General features: G+C 41.6%; 1 protein-coding gene and 1 long non-coding RNA gene across 5 annotated transcripts in view; one reads left to right on the top strand and one right to left on the bottom strand.

The window, feature by feature from the left end:
- Nucleotides 1-26,073, top strand: part of FSTL4 (follistatin like 4) — a 213,532-nt gene that overhangs the window by 48,286 nt on the left and 139,173 nt on the right. For 3 of the 4 annotated variants that reach the window (XM_068205733.1, XM_068205731.1, XM_068205732.1), the window contains exon 4: nucleotides 18,815-19,063. In XM_068205733.1, coding sequence (XP_068061834.1) covers nucleotides 18,815-19,063 — 249 coding nt within the window. Of the gene's footprint in view, nucleotides 1-52; nucleotides 209-18,814; nucleotides 19,064-26,073 lie in introns of those variants that run through there. The other variant, XM_068205734.1, reaches the window with a different exon arrangement.
- Nucleotides 1,256-1,722, bottom strand: LOC137483001 (uncharacterized). The gene is made up of 3 exons (XR_011004307.1): nucleotides 1,697-1,722; nucleotides 1,515-1,570; nucleotides 1,256-1,414 (listed from the first exon to the last, which is right to left on the bottom strand). It is a non-coding gene; the product is annotated as an uncharacterized lncRNA (long non-coding RNA).

Below are 26,073 nucleotides of genomic sequence, written 5' to 3'. Positions count from 1 at the left end.
AGGCGAAGGAAGGATGAGTCCTGCTGATGCATCACACCTGGTGGTGCTTGTGGGAGGTGGGGAACCTTCACTGCTGGTAATTCTCTGTTCCCTTGAGTTGCTGCCTTGGTGTGTCTCTCCATGGTCATGTTGAGACAGTAGACATGTTGGAAGAGGACTGGGAATCATGAGCAGGAGGCAATGTACCAGACTCAGGTGGATGTGCCAGGTGAGCAAGCTCTGGAAGTAGCACTGGTGAGACAATTTGTGTGGTCTGATGTCTGGCTTGACCTAGCAGGACTTTGTCAGGTGTGCAGTATGAATGGAGGTCCTGGATCCCCTGCAAGGGCTGGTGCTCACCCAAAATGTGTGGCATGTGAAGGTCAAATGTGCATTTGTTGCCTGCTCCAGGGGACAAACAATGCCAGGGTCCTTATGGTGGCAAAAAACCAGAAACGGGTTGTGTGTGCTGGAAAGCATTAATTCTTGCTCCCCCTTAAATACAAACCCAAAATAAGCCTGGAGCTGGAGGCTCCCAGCTGTTGGAGGAGCAGCTGTGTAGCCTGGGCTGTGCTCCCTTGTACTCCTCAACCAGGTGAAGCAGAGCCTGGCTCGTGCCTGGTGGGGGCACATCCAAGTGGCATCAAAATACTTTGTGGAGTAATTTTGATTTGTAATTGTAATGAAGGACTTTCCCCCCAGGTCAGTGGGAAGTGCTTCTGTAGCAGGGATGCCTTGTTCTCTCTTGAGCACAATTTTGAATGACTGTACCATCCACAGCCCTTGGTACAGAGATAACCTTTAGTGCCTAAAGGAGGCTGCAGGAGTCCTCTATTTGGATGTTCAAGTTGGAGTATGGGATTTTGGTGGTTTTTTCCCCTATGTTTTCAGCACTCAGCCTTAGGCTGCCTAGTTCAGAGAGAAGGATTTTATCAAGTCACTCATCTTACTAATTTCCTTGAATTTTTTTGCTAGTTCCATATGTGCCATGCATTTTAACACTCTGTCAGTGTAAGGGGGCAGCAGGGTTGCATACACTGCTTTTGTTAGTCAGGGGTAGCATAGTCCAGGGCTTTTACTGAGCTTCATGGGTGTGTGGTGGTTCAGGTGTTCAAAGAAGCACCAGAAATACCTATTTAAATTCTTCTCCAGCTACTGGAATAAATAATAAATAAACTTAAATTATGATCTGCCTTCTTTGCAGATTTCTCTCCCCACCTCGTGTAGCAGAAAAATCCATGTTGTAAATCCCCTGTGAAGTGCTTTTTACTGGCAGTTCCCATGGCTGCATTACAGGGATGCTCACTGCCATATTTCAAATCTTGGGCACCTTTTATTTTCCTCATGCAAGTGTGCTCCTGGGTGCAACTGGGGGAGAAAGACAGTAGTTTGTCTGGATGATGCGCTCTGCAAGCTCAGATAGGAATATCATGACCTAGAAAAGGAAAAAAAAAAAAAAAAAAAAGGAGGCAAAAGAGCCCCCATAACTCAGGGTTTCCTGTTCCTTCAGATCATATGGAGCATGCTCAGCACACCTGGGGATGGAGAATCATCTCCTGGGAAGCAGTGAAATTAAGAAGTGCTGGTGCTGCTGAAGGTAAAAAGGAGAGATTGAGTCTTTTGAGTTTTTCTTATATGAGGCTTGAGGTCTCTGCCAAACTTCCATATTGTGCTCTGAGAGACAGGAGGGAGCAGCTGTTGCCTCTTGCCAGCATACCTGCTCCACTTTGTTGCTGATGTTGTCAGCTGAATCAGAGTGGGAGGAGGGGGGCACAACATTTCTTACTGCTTTCTGTTTACCAGGCTGTGTTTCAAGATTAAACTGGGACGTGTCTCTTCCTCTTTGTGCCATGGACATGGATGTGCTGACTCTGCACATGGGGTGTGAAAAAAGGACTTTTGGACCAAAAGATTCAGGCTCTATGCTGATACACAGCTTAGCCAGACTCGTCAGCTGAGCACAACAGGAAGGGAGCAACCCCCCCTCCAAAAATCTGGTATTACAGCACTAACTGCAGAACAGTGGTATTAAAAGTGGTGATGGTATCCTGATAATTTCAAGGTGCTGTAAAACCAGGTGATTTTTCATTAGCTCCTATTACTTTACAGATTCCTGTCTTCAAAGTCTCATTTGATTTCTGCAAAATTCCTCTTTTGAAAAGAGTTTTTTCTGAATAACGGAACTGTGGCCAGACTGTAGGCTTGGCTTGGGCTTTCTAGGTCATGCATTCCCTCAATTCAGTTCTACATTTGTGGATAGCATAAGTTACATTATGCCACTTCAGAGTCATCCTATGACTAATTGCAGAGAGACTGATGAGACAGAGAATGGATTGGTTGAAAAAGCTAATTTTCAGGTGGGACTTTTGGCAGCCTCATTCCCAATGCCTGACCCTCATGGGATCCCTAATTTCTGTGAGTTCAGTATGCTATGGGTGAGCCTGAGAATGGTGGGATAAAGCAGTCACTATTCCAGCTTTCTTTTGTTTCCATAAGAAATATCAACAGCTTTAGATTGAATGATCAATTAGTACCCGTCAGCATGCACACACGCTGAAGTAATTTGATAATCCCTTGGGTAAGGAATATTTTTTGTTAGTATACAATAAGAAGAAATTATATCCTGAAATGGTAAATGTCATGATATTGATCAAAATTTGCAACAGCATCTCCAAAACTTGTTGCCACTGCTGGATACTTTTTTCCTTTCTTTCTTGCTTTCATTTTAAAGGTACCTTTCAATACCAACTGCATCACTAAACCTTTCAAGGTGTGTTGGTTTTGTCATTGTTTGTTTTTTTTTTCCTGCTGTTAGTACCGAGTGGTTTGTGCTTGACTGATCATTCCTGGTGAAATCCTGTGTGCAGCAAGCTGTTGGTGGGACAAGGTGGGGGTACCCAGCACAGGAGGCAGTTGCTCCATGGCGTAATGGAGCTAATGGCAATACAGCTGTGGGTACATCTGATGTTAAACTACCATTATTTAAACTTTATGATGCAGGAGACTGCCAACTCTCCCACTTGCAGCATATAAATTATGTCAATTGCTCATGCACTTTTTTTAACCCTGATTTCTCTTGAATTATGGATGATAGACAGGGCCAGAATTTGCTTTTAGTGTTCCCTTGTGACTGTGTGTGTGCTGAGTGCGCTGAGCAGTCATAATCTCAGTGTGTGCAGTCAGAGGATGTGTAACACAATTTGGGCTATGACCATATAGCTTGTACCCTTACCATTTAGGGAGTTACAACATCTGAAACTTGGAGCTATTTTGGGGCAGGGTGGGTGCTTTGATGCCAGGTTTGACCTGCCGAGGATGGAAGGATTCAGAGCTGTGAACTCCACATCCCTGGTGGGTTTTTGAAAGCCAGTGTGATGTTCCCTTTGAAGAGAGCCCTCTGTTGTGGGGATTAGAGCCTGTCTTCCAGGCTTCAATGTGGGGAGGAATAATAGCTCCTGTCTGTAATGAAAATATTATGATTGCCATGCTTTGAAGTTTTCCAGCCCAAATGTGTAGTGGTGGAGTACATTAATCAAGCTATTCAGTTCGTTGACTGAATGCTCTTGTGTGGGTAGGGAATGGGTTTGCCTGGAGCAAATTAAAGCAGCACACTCCAAAGGTGATGGGGACCTGCCAAGCTGCTGGCCTTGCTGCAGTTTTGACTATTGGTACTGCTCCTCAGCAAGAAAAACCTTTTAAAAGGTGTCAGTGCTGCGCGTGGATATCGTAGAACTTTTGTAGAAGCAAGTCAAGGCACTGCTGCTTTTAAGATAATTTCTGCAGCATTTATTGAATAATGTGTGTTTTAAGGTGTCCTAACAGCAGGTGTTTGTAAATTATATGAGGCAGCTATAAACAGTGTGTCTGCACTCCTGTTGCTGCATCTGGATTCAACATAAAATTTAAGACTTTTTTTTTTTTTCCTTGCTTAAATATGAAGAAAACTTCACTCCCTGGCATATTGATTCTACAAGCATTAGCACTTTAATCAAACAGCTCTGAAGTGTTGCACTTCATTAACTGATCTTTAGGAGGAAGGTACAAACTGTTTGCATTTGGTGAAGCCTGTCCTTGCTGATAGCACTTGAAATGCCCAGTGCTGGAAGATGTTAGACTTGAGTCTTGCTTGGAGCAGAGGCAGCAGAGCTCAGAGCTGTGGAAATGGAAGAAATTAGTGTAGTCAGGTGTTGGGGCAAGTTTTTTCTGCAGGAAAACCCACAGCACTGTCAGGGAACAGGCTGCCCAGGGCAGTGGTGGAGTCCCCATCCCTGGAGGGATTTAAGACACATGTGGATGTGGCAGCTGGAGACGTGGTGTAGTGGTGGACTTGGCAGTGCTGGGGGAGCAGTCGGACTTGATGGCCTTGCAGGCTTTTCCAACTTAAATGTTTCTATGATTCTGTGACTTCATAGGAAAAGTCTTTAGGCTTGTGAAGCCATATGGAAGCAAATCTTAGTTTAGCTCAGAGGAGATGGGGATTGGATGTAAAATTCTTTAATGTGGTCGAATGAATCCTCCTGCAGAACAAGGTGCTGCTGTAGAAGCTCATGCAGCAGGATCAGCCAGTGGGAATCTGGGCTGGACCCTGCTCCCAGCTCTGCTGCCCATTGCTGCACATCAGGCTTCTGAGGGCACTTGGATGGCCAATATTACATTTATAATCCTGTAATACTGTTTACAGGCATAATTATGAGGTCTTATTAATAGTAAGTATTGTATAATGAACACATTTACAAATAATGACTTCATAATGTTGCCTAAATCATTGCTTTAAAAGTGGCTAGAACGTTACCTTATTACAGTAATGTTTAAAATCTAAAGTTTGCCATCGAGGTTTTATTTCCTTCCATATTTTCCTTATTCTTCTGCTTTCTTTTTTTTCTTTCCACACTTTTATTTTTGACATTTTGGTATATTCAGTCACCAGTAAGATATATTTACCAACAGTAGTGTGGAAGCACTTCCAAAGTATTAAACCATGTCTGTTCACAGCTGCAGTCTCTCACTGGCACACGTGTGTAAAATACTGTTATGAGACCATTTAATGGGTGCAGTTCCCTAAGACAGGGGAGAGAGGTGCCTGTTGTTCCCTGCCAAGAGCTGTGTGGTCCCCAAGACACTGCTAGCACAGACCTCTCTGAGGAAAATCCCTTAATCCTTGGGTGAGCAAATGTGAGGAGAATGTTCCATGCTCTGTTGTGTGCTATGATCTAATAGAGATTTAATGCATTCTACCATGTCCCTGCTGTGGACTCCCTTTGGACCCTCTGGTACAAAGCAAGGTTTGGCAGCTTTTTTTTTTTTTTTTTTTTTTTTTTTTTTTTTTTTTTTTTTTGTATCCAAATTTATATCTTCCAAGACTTTCAGGTTTTTTTTTTTTTCTTATAGTTTGCACATGTGGAATAGTTGTGCTGGGAGAGATGCCCAAGAAGGGAAGAAAGGAGATCCTTGTTTTTCCTTTCAAAATGCAATATTTGCTTTAGGAGTATTCCTATTCATATTCCCATCCCTCTGTTTAATAACTGTGTATTTGCTACTGGTCATGTTAAATACATCTGCACCTCACACAATGGTATCTAATCCCACAGTAATATTTCAGTATAAAATCAGTTGGAATTGCCAGTACAAATGTGTGTAACAAATCCAGCAGGAGGAAGTTTTGGACAGCTTTTGGAGCCCTGCAGCTCTGCTCTTAAAAGGGAATTCAAGTCCACAAAGCTGCCTGTGCCAGCCTGGGGACACTGAACCCCTGTTCCAGCTTGTGCCTTTCCTTACTGATCAGGGACATGCATTGGGTTTTCACATTAAAAAATCCAAGAAAAATGGTCATTCTCCTCACCTCTGAACTCCATTCCTGAGAATCTGAGTTCTCTTTCTAATGGAGGGGCATTTACATGGGAAGGGATGCTGTAACTTTTAATTGTTTTATATGTTTTAGCCACTAAAGTGGGCAGTGTTGAGGCAAATAGGACTTTAATAGTGAGTTTTGGGAAACTTGATTGCAGTTCAGGATCAGTCCTGCCATCACACAGAGAGTAATTTGCCTGTTTATCGTTTTCTTTTTTCTTCCCCTTTCCCCTCCTTGCCAGCTGGTCATTCACTCCATTTCACTGGGAGACCCGAGGGTTTTTTTATTTATTGACAGTCTCAGACCTTTTTTCCTCCAAAATGGGCACTCTGCATGTTCTTCCACCTGAGTAACCTGGAAGCAGCCACTTAGTGCCTGCAGGTCATGTTGGAGGCAGTAAATCACCCTCCAGGATCCCTGTGGGGACCTGCTCTGCAAATGCAGCTCCCATTGGTGTCAGTGAGGATTATGAACATGAACAGTTGGCAGCTCTGGTTTGTCCATTAGCTAGAGACAAATATTTCCATTGAAAAAAAACAGGTTTTAAAGTCAAAGCTGTGATATGTTATTTAGTAGAGAAAAATTTTAAATAATACCTTTTTTTTTTTTTTTTTTTTTTTTTTTTTTAACATGAGCTCTATCTCATGGACAAGCCCAGCTGTACCAGCATGAAGTTTTTTGAATCTCCCATGCTGGGTGTTAATGGGAACAGGAGCAGTTGAACACATGCACATCAATAGGAGACTCAGAAGCATAAAAATTGAGTTCTCTCCTGCCTTTTCCTTTCCTATAGAGAAAATAGGCCCCATTAGTACAGAAAGCTTTGGCAAGGTGGTATTTGCAATCTAAGGCTGGAAAGCAGCTGCCATCCCCAGTGTGTTGTTCAGCAGAGGACTTCACTTTTCATTGCTGCCAGTAATCCTGTTTACTGTGAGCACAAAATGCCAGCTGGGTTTTGGCTGCTGGATGTGAGGTTCTGTTGTGAATGGGTTGATGCAGTTTTGTGCTGCAGTGGATCCGATGGAGCCACACACAGGGACATGCTGCCCAGCCACTGGCAGGGGCTGTCAGCCCTTTCCAAGTCATGGTGGGATGGGAAGAGCCAGGCTGGAGGGGATCAAACACAATTTCTGTCTCGAAAGCAAATGTTTTTGGAAGTGAACTTTTTCCCCCCAGGCATTTCCAGTCATCCCTGTCATGCTGCTCGTGTATTTCCTTTGCAAGCTTTAGGCTCCTGTATCGCTGTGCTGAGCTACAGAATATTCCAGCACGCCAGGCTGCTGGGGAGGCATGGGTGGGTCCTGGATGGGGTCTGCAGAGTGGGGGGACCTGGGTGCCTTGTCAAAGGGCAGTGCCAGCTGCCTCTCTGCTGATAATTCATCACTTGAGCTCTATGTGCTTATGGAAAAGAGTCCTTGCCACAGAATGTTCCTATTTGCTATTTGTATTTATTTATTTATTGCCTTTATCCTGTAGAGTAAAATAGAGTGACTCTTGCTGCTTCTTTTCCTTTCTGGTCAATCATCCAAAAAATTGGTGGAAATGCTGCCTCTTTCCTTTATTTTGATCGGTTTCATAATTCCCTTGTTCCCTCCAAGCTGCCCAAGAACTCTGTGTGCTGATCCAAAGGACAAGTGGCAATGACAGAGACTGGGGTGACAGACCAGGGAGTTTCTTGAATTGTCTCCCCTTTTTGCAAGGAGAGTTACTTCATTTTTCTAAGGCAACATGGAATGAGCTTGAAATATAAGGTAGTAGAAAAGCCCAATTCCAGTCTCCTATCCAAAATATGCTGCCTACCTGTTCCTGGCTCATGCTGGGCATCTCATGTCTCTGCTTTAAACTGGTGCCACTGGTTTTCTGGGGCTTTCATGGTGTTCATCTCAGCTGTGTTCAGATGTAACCATGGCTTTGAGCTCCCTGTGTCCGTGCTCACCTTGTGCTCCTCTCGCTGTACTTGTGCCATATCCATGTGGATCAGCCCCACAACATGCCCTGCACCAAAGTGCCTTTTGTTCTGCTCCCTTTCTTAAAAGAATAAAAAGCCCCATAATGCTGCCTTTGCCCAGTATACTCTGATGTTGATGACTGATGATTGCTGCTTATTCCAGCTTTTTATCTCAAGCTTTTCCTCTTCTGCTATTAAATGTGACCCTCTTGTTTTCATTTGGTGCCTTTGTATTCGGAGGGAAACAGTGTTCAGTTGATTTTATCAGTTGTTGCTTGTTTTTATTCCATGTACAGAGCACTTTCAAAGGGAAAGGAACGAATACACGTACTCTTATTTTATAGCTACTCTTTCAGATCTAGGTCTCCCCACTCTTTCCTGGGTAACTTTGGAGGGCTCCCACACCCTGAATGCAGGCTGCTGTCTTTGTTTGGCAGCAGGATAAATCCTGGATGGACTCTTTGCATGGCTGTGGACCAGCACTGATGCCAGGGAGGGGAAAAAGCTCATTGTGGGGGTGAAAGGAAGGGGCTCTGCTCTCCTGGGCAATTTCCCAAACCAGATGTCTGGCCTCACAAATTAAGAAAATTCAGATTAAATTAAAACCAGCAGAAACAAAAATACCACCATTGCAGAAACCCTTAATTAGTTATGGATTTTTGTCTGTTTTTTATCTCTTCTGGATTTTTTGTCTATTTTTTATCTCTTCTGAGTTTTTCTTTTTAGATTGTGAGTCTCAACCTGAGAAACCAGTGATGTATTCTACTCCTCACAACAAAAATGAAAAGCAGCTAATCTTAGCATTTTGGTGCTAATGCTCCATTTCTGCACTGTACCTTTTGAGCCAGTTTTAACATTATATGAAGTTTAAAGGCTTTTCACTTTCAAAATAGCTTTTTAGTAGTTTTTTTTTTTCATCTTACTATGTTATTCTTTCAGTAGTTTCAGTAGCCAATAACTCTTCTATCAGGTAAATGCACTTTAAAATGCTTCCTTCAGCACAGAACAAATACAGAGAGAGTAAAAGGTTTGTAATCCAGGAGAAATGGCATTAATTCTGCTGTCCTCCTTTGTAGAAGAGCACAGGGAAAAGTACTGGGGTTATTTACCTCAAGAGTAGGAAGAGATCTTGAAATGTCATTATTCAGCGGAGATAAATCTTTAATCACAGTCAGAGTAATTTCCATAATTGGTGCAAAAGTGAAATCCTCAGGGAGGGGCTGAGAAATAGGTTTGCCCTGGGGACGGAGCGTCAAAAGTCTGGGTATTAACAATGGCTGTTAGGTCTGACAGGCGCTTGCTGATAGACTCAAGGGCTTTATCCTATATGAGATGAAGGTTTCCATGTGTTAACATTGGCTTCAGATGGAGATAAACAAAATGGTGTGTCCACAAATTACAGGTGTCCTGGCTTAGGCAATAAATAGAAAATTAAACAAGTGGAGAATCACAAAATTAGCACTACAAGCAGAAGACCTGCATGCAATTGCTTTTAAAAATAGTGTTTCTTCTTATTTCTTAGTCTTGGAACAGGCGTTCATTAAGGATAACAGAGAATGGGAAAGGGGATTGCAAATTGCTGTTGGTTGGTGTTGGGCTGTGGAGATGTTTCAGTCTGGTTTCAAGCTCCTGGAGCATTTCCTGCTCGCTCTCGCTGACCAGCGCTGAATTAAAGCTTGGGGTGCTGCAGTCTCTTGTGCTAGAGCAAAGGCAGCTGCTAGGGCACATCTGGAGTCAGGAATCTGGGGGGGATGCTTACATTTTTTATAGATATTGGTAACATTGCAGTTAAAAGCAACTTTCTCTGCCTGGCCATACACACACCTGAGTGCAGCTTGTGCTCCATGGCTTGGCTTGAGCGATGCTGAGCCCAACCTTTGAGCTGCTGAGCAGATGCCACCATTGAGCAGAAGTGGGTTAATCTCAGGGTTATCTGCACTCTCAGTGCAATATGTACATTTGTCTTCATGACTGTCCCATTGGAAGATGTTTGGTTTGTTTGGATTTGCTATCATTTAAATGTGGTTTGTTCCCAAGTTTTTCTGAAGCTTAACAGATGAGCACTACATAATGTATGTAGAAAACATTTTAAAGACACATCCTGCTCTTACTAATTTTTAAAGGCAATCCCAAGGTGGGATGCAGTCCTGCACATGCTGCCAGCAATGTGCCTCACATGTCTGCTTTGCACATCCCCAGAAGTGTTCAAAGCCAGGTTGGAAGGGGCTTGGAGCAACCTGGTCTGGTGGAAGGTGTCCCTGCCCACAGCAGGGGGATTGAAACAAGATGATCTTTAAGGTCCCTTTCAACCCAAACCATTCTATGATTCTAGGAAAACTATTTTATAGGGCATCCTTTCTTCTGTATCCCAGTGCAGATATAACACACCTCTCTTCACTATTTGTGTGATTGTAGTTCTCCCCATAATGGACCTGTTTGGCTCCTGCTTCACACTTGTGCTGTGTGGTAACACTCCTGCACTCATAATCTACGAGGCTCTAAGGCATCCAGTTGGGAAAACATAAATGAAATGTCTTGGGGAAAAAAAAACGTGAAAAAACACTGTGCAGCATCAACAGTTTCAAGCTAGAGGTTTATGCTGATTTAGGTGTGATGCGGGAAGGGCACTAATCCTGTTGCTAGGGCTGCTCCTCAATCAAGAAAAATGTCTATGAGCCAAATACAAGTTTGGCTTTACCCAGGAGAAAAAAACACCCATACGCACAACACCTGCCCTAACACAAATCCCATTGCAACTTAATAGCTTTAATATTTTTTCCCCTTTTATTTCCAGCGGATGTTAACTTTTATAGAAAAGCATCAGTTCTCAGACTCATAACATGAATCCAGTCCCTAATTTTCACACAGAGCTGTTTGCCTTCCTTTATGTGTAGTAGTAAATGACAGAAGCGTTGCAAGTTGTACATAGATGCAACTATTGATAGATTCCATCTGGAAGCTTTTATCCTTGTAAATTAATCTGCTTGGGACTAAGGGGCAGGAGAAGGAAGGGACAGGAAAAGACTCTATAGATTCATTTTCTCAATAGATCGAGCTGAGTTGTTCTTTGATAATATCATCCTAAAGATTTTTTCCCCCTTCATGGCATGCATGGTCTTCCTTATCTCCACTGAGGGGATCAAGCAAGGAAGGCAGATTTAGATGAGATATTATGAAAAAATTCTTCCTTGTGAGTGTGCTGAGTGACACAGGTTGCCCACAGAAGCTGTGTCTGCCCCATCCTTGGAAGTGTTCAAGGCCAGGTTGGATGGGGCTTGGAGCAATCTCGCCTAGTGGAAGGTGTCCCTGGCCATGGCAGGAGGTTAGAATGAGATGAGCTTTAAGGTCTGTTCCAACCCAAACCATTCTATGATCCTGTGATTTAATTACTCTATATTTAGCTTGTACCCTCTGCTGATCTACATCCTTTTCTGTCTGTTGTTTCTACCTCTTATACATCTTTGGGTTGTGTTTAAACAAAGCTTCAAAGATGTTCATCAAAAACATGACTTTATTTGTAAGGTTGAAGTTGTGTGACATGCACCTCTTAAAGAAAAGGAAGTGCTGGCAGTGTGGTGACACTGACGGAGGATTCTAACTTCTCATGATGAAACCTCTTGCAGCAGCATTTGAACAGTTTGGTGCAAGTCAGATGATTTTTAAATTTACATAGAGCTGGATTCACGAGTAATTTAATAAGGAAACTGAATGGGTATTAATTATAAAAGCTTATCTTTTCTTTCTTTCTTTTTTTTTTTTTTGTGGTACCACATTGATGGCATGTCTTTCTGCTTCTGTTCTTTGGCCTCAATGAGCTTTATAAACTGATGTCTGAATGAGAAAATAAATAGGAAACTGGAAAAGTCTTTCTATCCAATCTGAAATAACATTGCATTTGTGAATATGTAAGGGGAAAATAGGCATGCAGTAAATAAATTGATTTATTTTCTGATAAATGGTCTTACTGCAGAGTAATGAGTCGAAAAAGAGAAAAAGAAGAGATTTCTGTGAGACTGAACACTCCTCAGATGGGAACTGGGTGTCTTTTGGTTTTGAACAATTGGTGATATTGCAAGATGTTTTTACATAGGTGTTGTAAGTGGCGGCCAAGCGTGCTCTCTGCCACTGCAGCATGTCCCAGTACACTTGGTTTATCGATTTCACCCTCCTCCAAGTAGAAATGTTCCAAATTAGGGTAAAATTGTGAAAATTTTAGGATTCGATGTTGAAAAACAGGTGGAAGTCAGAGATTTCTGTCTGGTTCCAAGAAGCTTTGGGAGCAGCTGTGCAAAGGCTTTGGGTTCATGGTGGTGGAGGAGCCAGGGGAGGTGTGAGCACCTTGTGGGGGAAGAGCCTTGGGTTGTGTGTCCAGGGGGAGGGGGGAGCAGGGAGCAAGCCAAAGGCAACATCCATGGACAGATTTAAGGGTTAACAGCTGGGAAGGATCCAGGGTGTTCAGATTCCCTCCAGGAGCTCTACTGGTAAGGTAATTGGAGTAGTCGACATGAAAACAGGCAAGTCATCTGTAGTTATTTTGTTATTGGATTGTAACCTCCCCCTAGTCTCTGCCACAATGATTTCATTGAAGGAATAGCAGAAAGATACATGACACAAAGGATAAAAGCCCACTGAAAACAAGGAAGGGGAGCCAGGCTTGTACTGAGGGTGAAGAAACAGGACAGACATAAGATTCATGAGCAAGATTAAAGGCAGCAAGACTGATTTTGAGCAGCGACCCATAGGAATTTCATTGCCTTCCTTCAGAAGAATCTGTTCTTCTGATATGGAGTTTTGCCAGAAGAACCAAAGTATTAATGTAATCTATTCCCTCCAGATCTCAGACTGAAATTTTCAGCTTGTTTTTTTGGCTGTGGAATACTGAGAAAATTAAAAGCACAATCAAATAAAATACATGTGTGTGCACACATGCATGTGCATATGCATGTTGCTACTCTGCTTCACTGGGTTTCTCACAGTACTGGAAATATTGGCACCCAAGGAAACACTGAATTAAACCACAGAATCATGAAATGGACTGGGTTGGAAGGGACTTAAAAGGTTATCTTTTTCCAACTCTTCTGCTGTGGCCAGGTATACCTTCCACTAGACCAGGTTGCTCCAAATGGTGTCCAGCCTGGCCCCAAACATTTAAACCTTCTGATAAATGCAGGAAATATATTAACCTTCTGCTAATATTGTGCTGTCTCTTGTCCAGCTGGTTGTAGGGACCTGCTAAGCAGCTCACAAATACAAGGAGATGTGTGATGCCAATGGGAACTGCACAAATTTACCTTTGTGTCTTTACTTGCTGCACAGGAGTATTGTAATAAAATAGCCTTCAGTGTGCAATACCTATCAAAGACAAATTTAGATAAACTTTTAATAAAGAGCAATTTTATTAATTGCCTTTTCATCAGCTCTTTTGAGAAAAGAACAATCAGGAAAATTATGCACAGTGAAGTTTCATGGCAGAGGTCTAAATATATATGGTCTCATACCTGTGTTGGTGTTTCTTCCTCAGTAATCTCTGGATATGCTTTACATAGTTTGGGTCTTTTCATCTCTGTGTCTTTTTTCTCTTTTTTCCTGTTAGTACCCTCACAGACCACAATACCATCCAAAAATAATATTTGATTAAGCTTTTGATCTCACAGTGGTTAGATGGATTTGAAATGAGACAAAATTAGGCTAATCACACTAATAGCATAGTTACTTCTGATTTTTCAAATGCCTTTTCCTGGTATGACCTCCAATGATTTTCAGAGTTCTGGCAGGTACAGAAAGTGACATTAATTCCCCTTTTCAGATGTAAAAATTGATACGGAACATTTTTCTATAGTATTGAGTGCTTTCTTGGTGTTGTTTGCCGGGTAACCGCTTGCTGTTATTGAACTTCTGTTGAGCAATTACAATTTGTTTTTATTTGGTATTAAACTGCAGATGCAGATTCAGCAGTTCCCTTCATTCTGGTGTCCTTGGTGCAACTATCTGTCACAATCCTCTTTTCCAGAATCTATTTTCCTTTCCTTTTGGGTCAGTTTTGTTTTTTAAACTCTGTGAATACTCCTGAAGTAACAGGACTATCTGGGAAGCCTGCTATCTTTTGTTCTGAGGTGGCTGTCCATATTATTCTGCTTTTTGTTTCATGTAGGGCATCAAAACTGGTGAAAATTATTGATTTTCTGTCCTTCTCTTGCAAAGCTGATGTGTCCCTCTCCATCCTGCTCCAAGATGTGCACAAACACACAAAGTTGTCTCATGGATCTTGAAAGAAAATAGTTTGTAGCTATAGCAGATCATATGCTTGAAACACCTCTTACTCTCTGTGATAGTCTCCAGGACAAATCACCATTTTTGCTTTATAAAAATAAGTTAATTATAGCAAAATTAGGCTTGTAACAGGGACAGTGAAATTGCTGTTGCCTTGCCCAGGTGATTTGCCATGGCTTCTCTGCCTCTCTACTCTCATGTCAGGCATACAATAAAAAACCCAGGAACTCTTGGAGCAAACTATTATGACATTCCTGCTTTGTTTCCTTTATTATTGTATTGTGGCAGTAAGGACATGTGCAGCACACAATTTGCTTGCTGATCATAACCCAGGCTCTGTATATAGCTCAACTTTGGTTCCTTCCAACGATGAGTTACTCAAGAATCTACTTAAGATGTGCTGGGTAAGGAAGGTTTAGGGAGCTGTGCTGCAGCATCTGACTTTGTGTCATCAGCAAAAATGAGTTGTGGCAAGGGAAGTGTCGGAGTCCAGGACATCCCTCTGCATGGGAAGTGTGTGGTTGTGTATAATCTGTGTGTGAATGGATGTATGTAAATACACACTTGAGCTATACATCTGTGTGTATCACTGTCATAGAGGGTTGGATTTTATTTTAATTTTAATACAACATTTACAAGGTTCATCATTGCCTTGGAAGGACTTGGTATAGAAGCTTCCAGTTTCAGTAATATTTAATTAAAGTTTCTAATTTTAGTCCTAGCTCTGATGTAATGTCTAAACTTCTACCTTCAGCAATAAACCTGGATACCCAGCTGCCTGCTGGAGCTAGCTGTTACTTGAGGGCAAACTTCCTTTTAACATATAAATGTAATAATTTACATTTCTGCTGTGTATAAGCCACTTTTTAATGAGCAGTGATATGACAGAGCTGTTAGGTTTTTGGGTTTGCTTTCTGTAATGCGTTTGTCTAGTTGGTCTTAAGTGAAACCAGTGCTTGTCCTGAATCCAACCTTCCTTTGGGAGTTTTGAGGAAGTAAGGAATAGGATTGTATTTGGGAGAGAAGGAAAAAAAAGCACGTGTGCCTTAGTCTGATCTCTAACATATTAAGTGGTGTGCAAAAGGTAGATGAGGTCCTTGTCTTTAAGAATTAATGCACAGTTAGAGGATGTGCATTCTCCAATGTGGCAGGAGCATCTTAATTTCCTCATTAAAGTCTTGCTTTGAGATGCAAGCAGCCTGTTAACCATCCCTATGAAATTCCTGAGCTCAGTTATTTTCTGCCTGCACCAAGCTCTTGCCAGTTTTCAACTGGAATTGCAAATTTCTCAGGGGCAACCAGGATCTAATTTGAGAAGTCAAGTGTGTTCATGGGTGTATGAGACTGGGCTTCCTCTGCCCATCCTTCTGGCCTTAATGCAATGTAACACCTCAGACTCTAGCCCTGGTGAGCATAGTTAATTAGTGTTGAAGAGTGTCTTGTTTTGTGAGATGGTAGACTTTTTACCTATGTAAATTACTTTATTTGCAACTAATAAATTGAATAAATTATGCCTTTTCCATGCAGTACAGCGGAGCTCATAAATACTTGGTGCAGTTAGTTGGTAGTTTCACTTGATTACCTTTCCTATTTCTGTTTTGAATAATCCTTGTAAGAGTGAGGAATTCAGTCACTTTAAATAGTTCCCAAAAAAGCAGTGGAAGGCAGGTTTCACGCCTCTGAGCTGCACACCAGTGTCCTGGAATCCACCTTGATGCAATCAAGGAAAGTCCCTTTCCGTGGTTCATGGCGCTGCTCCAGATGAATTAGTTCCTTGGATAAAGACAATAGTGCTTGTGCAGTCAAACACTTCCTTTCCTCTCCATTTGCAGGGCTCTGTTCTGTTTCACACTCTGTTGCAGTCCTTGCTGGGCAGGGGGTCCATTGGTACAGCTGAGTGAGCTTGTGGGGAGCTTTAGTTCTTCAAAGGATTATGCAAATAGTAATTGAATTAAAGAGCTGCTGTCAACATTGCGAGGTTCTGGCAAAGGTAACTGATGTTAGCGCTCTGCCTGCAGGCACACGGATTTCAGAGTGGACTTGGACAAGGAGAAGCACATCAGGATTCCAGAATACTTGAATATTTCCTTTCTGGCTGTATGCAGGGTATATTTCTTCTCCCCTTACCAAACTGAGCTGTTTAACCAGGAGTTGTCTGTCTGGGAACACAGAATAAATTGAACTCTGAACTAAATGAATAAGGCATAAATATAGCCAGGATTTCTGGGTTTTTTCCATAGTAACTGGGATAGATGGAGGAAAGATTAAGTATTTTATATTTTTATAAGCTGGTTATTTAACGCATCTTTAATGTATAATGAAAAAACTTTAAAATCCCATTCTAATAAAAATGTTTGTCTTCAGTTTTGCAAATTTTATATTAAAAATCAAAATACCAAAAATACTTGAGGCTCTTGAGGGTTTTTGCTGCTCTCAGGGCAGGGTGCAGCTTTCGCCTGCTCAGATGTGACCTGGTGCATTAAATCAGAGCAGTACCTTGAATGAGGAGGCAGCAATAACCTTCAGTGAGACGCATAACACAGTCCTTGGCTGGTGCAAGCTCTGAGAGATCAATTTTTAGTGATCAAGGCAGCCCCCGAAGGTCTTTGCTCTAGTTGTACCTGAATTACATTTATATAGGAAATAATAGCTGCTGAATCTTGATTTTTAAATAACTTTAATATCAACAACAGTCTCCAAAACATGTCTTTTGAGGCACATTGTGATGGAAAAGAGAAGTGCCTGTACTGATGCAGGCCCTGCCACTGAGAGGAGGAAGAGGATGCTGGACCAGAGCTTCCTCAAGTCCTCGTCCTTTGGGCTGCTCTGCTTTACAGCAGGCACTGATAAATAATATGACCTTTACAGTGAGGTCTCCCTGAGGTCACAAAATTTGCATTTCTGAGGATAATTTGCAAAAATTCTGGAACAATTACTAAAGTAAGTAAAGAATAGTCAGATACTCCTTCCATGAGCTGTACTTTTTGCACTGCTCAGAGATGCTTTGACCTTCTAGTTTATTACAAGTCAGGAAAAGTCAATATTTCTTAGCTTGCCAAGTTGGAGGAATTTTAATGAGTTATTGAGTCAAATAGTTAATCCTCCAATAACAGACTTTTTTCCCTTTCAGATTTACTGTGATAAAAACAAAGGCGTAATGGGGACCAGGGAAAATGGGGTTTTGTTAGAAACTTTTGCTTGTCTCTGTGCACGTGCTTTTAAGCCCTTGACCACAAGTAGATGAACTGGAGCTTCAACACTGGGACATTTTGCATTGGCATGAAATGCTGGGCAGGCAGGGGCTGTGTTGGTGCTAGCAGGGAATTGAAGATGATAAAATGAGATTGAAGTAGCTGGTACTGATGCCTCTCACATCTCTTTTACATGTGATAGGGAGCTGAATGAGATCTGGTCTGTGCTCCTATGTTGAACTGTTTGGCTGCTGGAAAAATCTTTGAAGGGAAAAGCCCTGGGTGTAACTTAGATGTTGTGGCACCCCAGTTGGTGTAGGATGTGTTCCACTGGGTGCTGCAGCACATCTGGAGTACTGCTTGCACGTGAACATCCTCTGAGAGCTGCTATACAAAAAAATCTTTCCAAGAGCCAAACCTGCATGTGGTAAATGTAGAGAAAAGGGATTTGTTTCCAAACCTTCTTGTTGGTCTAGACTGAGTCCCTGGCTCCGGGGCAGCCAGAGTCTCTGGCTGTTGGAAGGCTGTGCAAGGCTGGCAGTGGGTTTTTGCACAAGGAAAGGCTTGATCCTGGTATAATTGTGCCTTTTGCAATTCCCCTTTGTAATGCTCAGCTTGGTGAACTCCAGTTAGCATAGAATGATCTAATTTCCTGAAAGTCTCTTCATTGAGTGTAAGGCTAATTATTGCTCTGAGTAGTGGCTTGTTTGGAAGTGCCCTGTCCTGTGTGAATTTTAGTAATGTTCTCTGTAAGCCTTTAAGTGAGGAAACTTCATAAGCAGAAAATGTTATAGCACAAGGGCAGCTTCCTTATCTTTTAATAGTATCAAAGAGCACAGTAATATTCAGAATATCATATCTAGTGAATTCTTAAAAGTAGTAGAAAGTTATTTTTCACTATATGTCATTACTCAGAGTGTAGGAATAGATACTAATGGTCCCTTTTATGATGACTAGTGTTTTCCTATTTCATTCCCCTCAGTGATATTCAGTAACATTCCTTTCAGTAATTGTCTTTCTTGGGGGTTATTTTTTCAAAAGCTCTCAACAGTTGCTTGTGTGCACTTTCGTTGAAACCTGTGTGAATTTTAGCCTGGAGGATATTCTGCCTCTGGGTGGGAGCTTCCAGCTCCCAGGGTGAGAGCTGGACTCTAAATGTGCACAGGAGCTGAGCGCTGACACTTAGGGCACTTTGCTGAGTTTCGTGGCTGGAGTAGCGTAGGGTTTCAGAATTGCTTTCAGAATGTAACTCATGGTCACTGAAATGCTCTCACTGGGTTTTATTCTAGGCTCTAGTTTTGTGAAGAGCTGAAAGATCAAAGGGTTATGCGTCCATCACTTTCCAATAAAGCACTTTAAGCCCACACTGTGTGCTGTGATAAGGGAGAGCTGGAGGTCTGGGGGTGCAGATCTGAGCACTCTCTTTAAGCTGCCGCTGTTCAAAGGGGAGAATTTTTTACCTCCAAAACCTTTGTTGCTCCTGCTCCTGTCAGGGCTGTGCTGCTGCAGCAGCTGTGTGGTCTGTTGAGGTGAATGTGGCTTACAGTGGCATTTTCTGCTGTCATTTGCTGTCCCCAGTGCTCCCCGGGCAGGACGGGCTGCACGCACCCTGCGAGAGGAAGTACTGCGGCCGGGGCAGCAGGTGTGTGCTCAACAGGGACACCAACCAGCCCGAGTGCCGGTGTGTCGAGGACTGCAAGTCCAGCTACATGCCCGTCTGTGGATCTGATGGCAGGTTCTACGAAAATCACTGTCAGCTGCATCGAGCCTCCTGTCTGCAGAGGAGGAAAATCTACATTATCCACAGCAAGGACTGCTTCTTCAAAGGTAGGGCGTTGTTGAAAATAAATACTTCTGTAGAGCTTTCATCACTCGTCATAATCCTGGTAAATGGCTGAATGGTATGTTTTATTTCTAAGAACTAAATTTTTCAGGGATGATTTATTTCAGGACAGCAGAGAACATACACAATGTTTTATGCAGCTATTAAGCCCCTGAGTTCCATCACCATGCAAAATGTAATCATACTGGGAACTGGTAAATAATTAACATCACTGTATGCATTGTGTGCACTGTAGTTGTGCTGTTCAGTACTTTCAGCTCCTAGTGTAATAACTTTTTACAATCCAATTCATTTGAAAAGGCTTTGAACAAGACAAAGATGTTAAGAAAAAGAAGATGGTATAAACAAAAGTTTGCTGCAACATTGAGAAACGAAAACTTAGGCAGATGACACATGCAAAGGAAAGGAGCTGTTTAAATGAAATAAGGAATGGGGACAGGCTTTAAATAACTTTAAAGACAGTTCTGGTTACTAGTGGGATGCATACATCTGGAGCTCTTTACTGGTTCAGTAGCAAATTTCATTATCATCTTTGCACCAAAGCCAGTCCCATATCTTTCCCATTAGTATTTTGTATGCCATGTACCATCCTGTCATCAAGGGAGACTGCAGGAGTAGGAGCATGTGATAAAATGCCAGGGAATGGAAGAAGCTGTAAATTATTTTACTTCTAATGAGAGGTCTCTTAAAGGGCCTCACTAGAGTATATCTTGAAAGCTCATTGTCAAACATGACTCCATAGACCTACAGGAAGATTTGAGTGGGTTGTTGCAAATATATCCAGTGACATTTACGTGATCAAATATGAAAATCACTCATTTATCTTCAGCTCACTTAAGCCCCCAAGGAGATTGGCTGTATATGAGCTATCCATCGTGAGTTCTTCTTTGCTGGCATGATGCTTGAAGAGCCTATTTAAGAAAAAGGAGCCCATTTGAAGAGGATTATTAATGTGTCCTTGTGATACCCTTTGGAGATAGAAAAGCAGTGCCATTCTTGTGTCTTGGAGAAGACATTGTGTCTTTCGTGACCAAAATTTTTCCAGTTGGTATGTAGGCACTGCTTTGCAGTGCATTGCAAAGTCTCATTTGTTTTGAAGATCTGGCAAGATCAAAACAAATGTGGAGAGGACAAGACAGCTGGTCAGAACATTGATTTGGTGAACACCCTGGGTTAGTTTGTCACAGGCAGCCTCTAAATTTACCAAAGCAAGTAATTAGGATCAATAGACCTTGTAGGAAGTAAATAATGGAAGGGGTCACCCAAAGGCATATTTAAGCTCATGAGTATATCAAGGCAAAGAGGGATTTTTTGCTTGTCACATTAAAAAGGAACATCTAAAAAGGATACTTGTGCCTTGCTCCAACTGCTGTGCTTCTGCCTCTGGGTATCAAGTCAGATCAGGGTATGGATCAGGCTGGAAACCGTGTCCATCCCTGAGTAAGATGCAGTTGGGCCTCTGCAGCATGAGAAACCTTGCTAAGAAAGGGAAAGTCATAATTTCAGAGATGCTCAGCAATCCCTCCACTCAATTCAGGAAATTTTCTTCCCCTGACTACCAAAAACAGTCCTTGGGTTTTCCATTCCTGACATCACCCACCTTTTTATGACAGTGCATGTGGCCTGGTTTTTTATTTGTTCCTTATCATATATAGTGTTAAAGAAAATGAGTTCTTATTGCAGTAATCAGCCCCTGCAGTGGCTGTATTATGCCTAATGATAGAATGTCACGCTTGAATACTTCCCTGAACACACCATGAAATTATGTCAGAAAGTAGGAGTTTTGTGTCCCAGTTTAAAGTAACCCTTGAACTCTTGCCAGGGAGCACAGTTTAAATCTGCTTTTCAGCAGAATAACAGCTTTATGGAAGGGAAGAAAGAAACAAGCTCACTTCTCTTCCAACGTGGATAAATAAAAATGTACTTCACACCTCTGTCTGCAGAGATAACATACAGAAAAAAGTTTACCTTCAGTGGGGAATAATCCCACAGAATGGGACTCCATAGAAATACTTTGCTTCAGCCCTTTTTTCTAACATGCAGTTCCTGAGTAACCTTCTGTATATTGTTCTGTTTACTGGTACTTTAGTCTCCTATTTCTAAATCAAGAATGATAGTCTTTTCTCTTAAACCAAAATTTTAAGTCAGCAATTAAGGTACAGGTTTTTAAGCACCATTATAAGTGTAACATGAAATGTAAGACTTTGACTGGAGAAAAACCTTTAAGGTCCAAAATCATAGAATCCCAAAATGGTTTGGGTCGGAAGTGACCTTAATGAGCCTCTTGTTCCAGCCCCATTGGTATGGTCAGGGACACCTTCTGCTAGACCAGGGTGCTCAGGTGTACATCTAGCACTAAGCACGTGTTTTCTGTTTGCTTTTAATCAAGTAAGATAATTATTTGGGTACAGTCAGAATGGTGAGTGGGCTGCTTCATGTTATTTTGTCCCCGTTGACTTGTTCAATTAAGATTTAAATTCCTATGTAGAGCTGAGGGATGCTGCAGACTGGATATTTGTGTGTGCTCTGCCACTTTGCCTAGTTTTCAGTGACAAACTGGATGGACTTAAGGTAAGACAGAGACCAAAGACCCTGATTCTACTTTGGCTGAGTTAGGCCTATCCACAGTAAACTGATAATAAAGCAAACAGCAGAGATTTGTTTTCTTTTGTGCATTTTGGGAAAGGATTTTTTGATCTTTTAGCATATTTGTCAGATGTGCTTTGTAAATGCTAGTGGGTAGCAGATACTCCTCTGTGAGTAGAAGCATTTGCATTCTGTACCAGCAATAGTATTAGAAGAGCAGAAGAGAATTTGTCCCTGGGAAAAGGACTGATTTTTCCTTGGCCCAGCATGGAATAAAATGGATCCTTGAAATCTTGAGAGTCCAAAACATTGAAAAAACTTGTGGAAACGTGAATGAAGCAATGAGAGATCTCAGCAGGAATTATCTCCCCAGGCTTTATCCTTCAGCCTCTGATGCAGCACAGTTCCCCTTACACAACACTATAAATGCAGTCCTTTTTCCTCAGTTGATAAAGCAAATAGGTGGGAAACTTCACTTGGGAGTTTGAAGTCACAAGGGAAATACTGTGAAGCTGAAGCCCTAAACCCAGAGATCTCAGGAGAAATGTCAATCCCGCTCAGAGCCATTCACATTCTCCTTGATCTGGTTTTCTTTCCTGGTGTGAAATACAGTTTGGTTTTTCCATAGGAAAATGTTCTATTCAGGACTTTTCTGCTATGTGGCAGGTTTTTTTCATTTTCTATGTTTTCATTATTTTGTGAGTTTCTGTAGTCATTTGATTGAGGTGTTGGTGATTTTTACTGGCTAAGAAAATACATAAATATAAAAGTGCTTGTACTGTGTGCTGAACTGGTGAGGAAATAAGTTTTTCTTCCCCAAAAGCTCTCCCAATACTTATGAAGACTGGAAAGATAGCTGTGCTCATAATGACAATTGTCCCACAAATGTCCAGAATGAGTACTTGGCCTGAAAATGTTCCTATTTGAATAAATGCCTTGGATAATGAGCTTATATCATTTTAACACAGTATTTTGGACTATGCTTTGCTTTTTCGTAGCACTAGTCCCATTTTTTTCCACTTCTTTTCATTTTTCTTTCCTTTTGACTGTCTACACCCACTCTGTCTCTTCCCTCACTTTTCTCTTACTATTTGTGGCCAGAGATAGCGGTGCAGACACCATTCAATAACTTTTCTTCCCTTACCTTCTTCCTTCCACCAGAAACATCAGAGCAATGCACTTCCCTAGCAGTTTGCATACATTAGATAAATTCTGTTTAGACCTGTGCTTTTCCATTTTCAGGATTTAGGAGTAATTTTTCCTTTTCTTTCTCTTCCTGCTTTTTTTCTGCTTGATCAGCAATCTCGAGCTCCTGTGCATCAGCCAAGTCCTTGCTAGAGGAAGGCAGCCATGTTTGCTTGCTCAAGCTCATTCATTATTTTCTGTGGTTCTGACATCCTCTCTTTATCCAGGTGGATTGGGTGTTTTATAAAAAGCTCAGCTTTTTCTTGCCAGCCTGTAGAGCAGCTTTGTGCTGCAGCTGGTCAGATTGAGTTTGTGCTCTGGCATGAATTCAGTCCAACTTAGCTGACCAAATTCTTGAACTTTCCATTATGGAAATGAACTATACCTGTGTAGACTACTTAATTTTTTTTTTTTTGTCCATTTGGTTCAACTTATAGCAAAGCTCTAATTTTATGAAATCTGACAGAATTTTATACAGAGAGATGGTGTGCTGTAAAGACACGTTCATGTCTGGTATTCCAGTCCCATTATCTTCCTTCCTTCTCTGCTGAAATGTCAGTATTAATTTTTCAGTAATTTTGTCCCATTGCTTAAAATATATGTCTTTTTTTTTTTTTTTAACAAGTATCTGGCAGTTATTTTTCCTCCTTATGCAAGGTCATTTCTTGTCCCATAGTAAATCATAATTTTGTACATATTTTGTACAGAATTTCATAAGAAATCTCTATGGAAAGCCACCTGCCTTTCTCCTTTCTGTTACACACACACAGTCCCACTGTTTGCTCTGAGCCTTACACTGTTGCTCAGAACAGTATTTCATGCCATGAATTTATATTTTATAAAGTCTTCTGAAGTGTGCATGACTGTGTGCTGGGTTGCTGTGCACGTGCACACGTGTGAGTGCGTTTGCACATTGTTAGAGCCAGAATAATGTGTTCTCTCAGGACATTTTTGCACAGGTAGTGTAGCAGAAGATGGAACCTAGATCTGCATGGAGAGAGAATGAGCAGCAAAGGGTACAGCTAAAACGAGATGTTCAGCCTGAGGTAAGGAGGTGGCTTTCCCTTGGAGATTGGTTGAGTGCTGGGACAGGCTGCCCAGGTGCCATCTCCATCTCTGGGAACTTTCAGAACCTGGCTGGGAACAGTCCTGGGCAACCTAGTCTGACTCTGCACTAAATGTTTTGATGGAAGCCTCTTCCAGCCCATATCATCCCATAATCTTATGATTCCATGACTTTAGGTAATGGCATCTTTCATTTTCAACTACTCTTATCTTTCTTCCAGTTCTCAAAAAGTTTTTTTTTTCTAATTAAGGAAAATGATAATCTTCATGTTGACAGAAAATTTTCTATGCTTGAATGTGAATAAATTACAAACCTGGAAAAAAAAACCCCAAACAAGCAGGCTGATAACTTGTATCACTGCAGTAATCTCAAATACATATGAATTCAGCCTCGGGTGGTGGTGGTTTATTTCCTCTGTACTTTATTTGTTGTCCATGTGTTAGTTCTGTGCTTTGTTATTTCCAGAAGTAATTTGTTCTACGGAATAGCATTTCAAAACATCTCTGGGAAGGTGTTGAATGTTTTGCTCATTATGTGCTTGCAGAACAGGCAGACCCGCTCCATTGCTGGTTTGCAGACTGGAAGGAAATCTGCTCCATTTAACACTCTCTGTCTTTCCAGCTGGAAAAAATCTGAGTGTGAACTAATGGCACTTCTCCCAGCTGGCAATTAATATTTGCCGATTTAACTTTGCAGCAGTGCTGCCAGACTGCTCCGGTGGCAGCGAGCTGGGAGGGGGCGGCTGGGAGGAAGGCAATTAATCCCTGTTGGAGGAGGCTGGGGGCTTGGACATGGAGGTCAAGACTCTAATGATCATTTCAGTGTCCAGTGTAAATATATTAGGAGTTTAAAGTGTTATAAAGAGAGATAAGTGCTATATAAAACGAAGGAATGTGTTTGCTGTCAGTAGAGCTGATGCAGTTCTTAATAAACTGAATTCCAGAAGGATTCCTTTCTATTCCCACACTGCCTTTTCAGCTCCCTCCACTTAGTCTTTTGGGGAGGGATCAATTTTACCTGGCTTTTCAGGCTGACTGCTCTTCAATGTGATTTATAGCTTTACACCTAATAAACAGACTGCATCAATCTTTGGGGTAAATTATGGAAATTCCATTGATTTATGTGAGGATACAAACAAGGGACTGTTAGTCTGCTCCTAGCTTTGGTAATAGGAATTTTCTAGGAATAGGTTTAAGATCTTGAAAAGTATTTTCCATTTTAAGAGAAAATTGAATGCTTACATTCCTGAAATTCATGGAAGGGAAATCTTGACTAACAGTCAGTTGTGAAACTATCTGGTATAGGTGGGCTTTCACTGGAAATTAAATGCCAATAACAAGAGTGGGGAACATCTAGGCACAAGAAAAAGAATCAAAAATATCAGAGATCCAAAAGAAGTCTAACAAAGAGATCTTTAATTACATATTAGTAATAGAAAACCTTTGCTGGGGACCTCATGGCCATAATGGGAGTCCCACAGGTGGGAGGGAAAATGGGACTGAATACTGCAATGGACACTGAATTTGACATGGTCAGTCAGAAGATTAATTATTCCCACTGAAACTCCTCGCAGCAGGGCCATTACCAGCTTCTGCTTGGCCAAAAATAAATCTGTGTTTCTCTGGTGCTGGGACTCTGCATAGACCAGTGACAGATTTTAGTTCCAGTCAGTAAAGCTGAAATGGAGGAACACACACCATGGATGAAGCTAGTGGAAAAAGTGGTGTTATCTGATGTGATCCCTATCCAGCATTCTTGGTGTTTTTATAGCTCCAATTTGAGGCAATAGCCATTTGGGGAGTGCAGGAGCAACTGTGATGTGGCTTTTTATTTTTTAAATATGAAATTGTGTAACATTTGCTTACAGTGGTCATGACCCCCATAAACAGTTTTATTTGACTGTTATCTGTCTCATCTTATTTAGGGCCCAGTTTATTAATCTTATCTAGTTGCCAGTCTTGATGTGTATGGCCATAATATCTCCCATAAAACCAAAAAGCTTCATATTATGTATCAGCTAGTGAACAAAAGAATTAAAGGATATTTCAGCAGCAGTATTAACATGTTAAAAAAGAAAAATGAGAATTAATCTTTCTAATTTGTTTTCCCCTTATAACTGAGGATGTACTGGTTGAACTGGAGTCACTGAAGCCCATG

Source organism: Anomalospiza imberbis, chromosome 15, assembly GCF_031753505.1.
Source record: "Anomalospiza imberbis isolate Cuckoo-Finch-1a 21T00152 chromosome 15, ASM3175350v1, whole genome shotgun sequence".
Lineage (NCBI taxonomy): Eukaryota > Metazoa > Chordata > Aves > Passeriformes > Viduidae > Anomalospiza > Anomalospiza imberbis.
The sequence above is the reverse complement of the archived record's forward strand: the minus strand, read 5'-3'. Positions and strand labels throughout refer to the sequence as shown.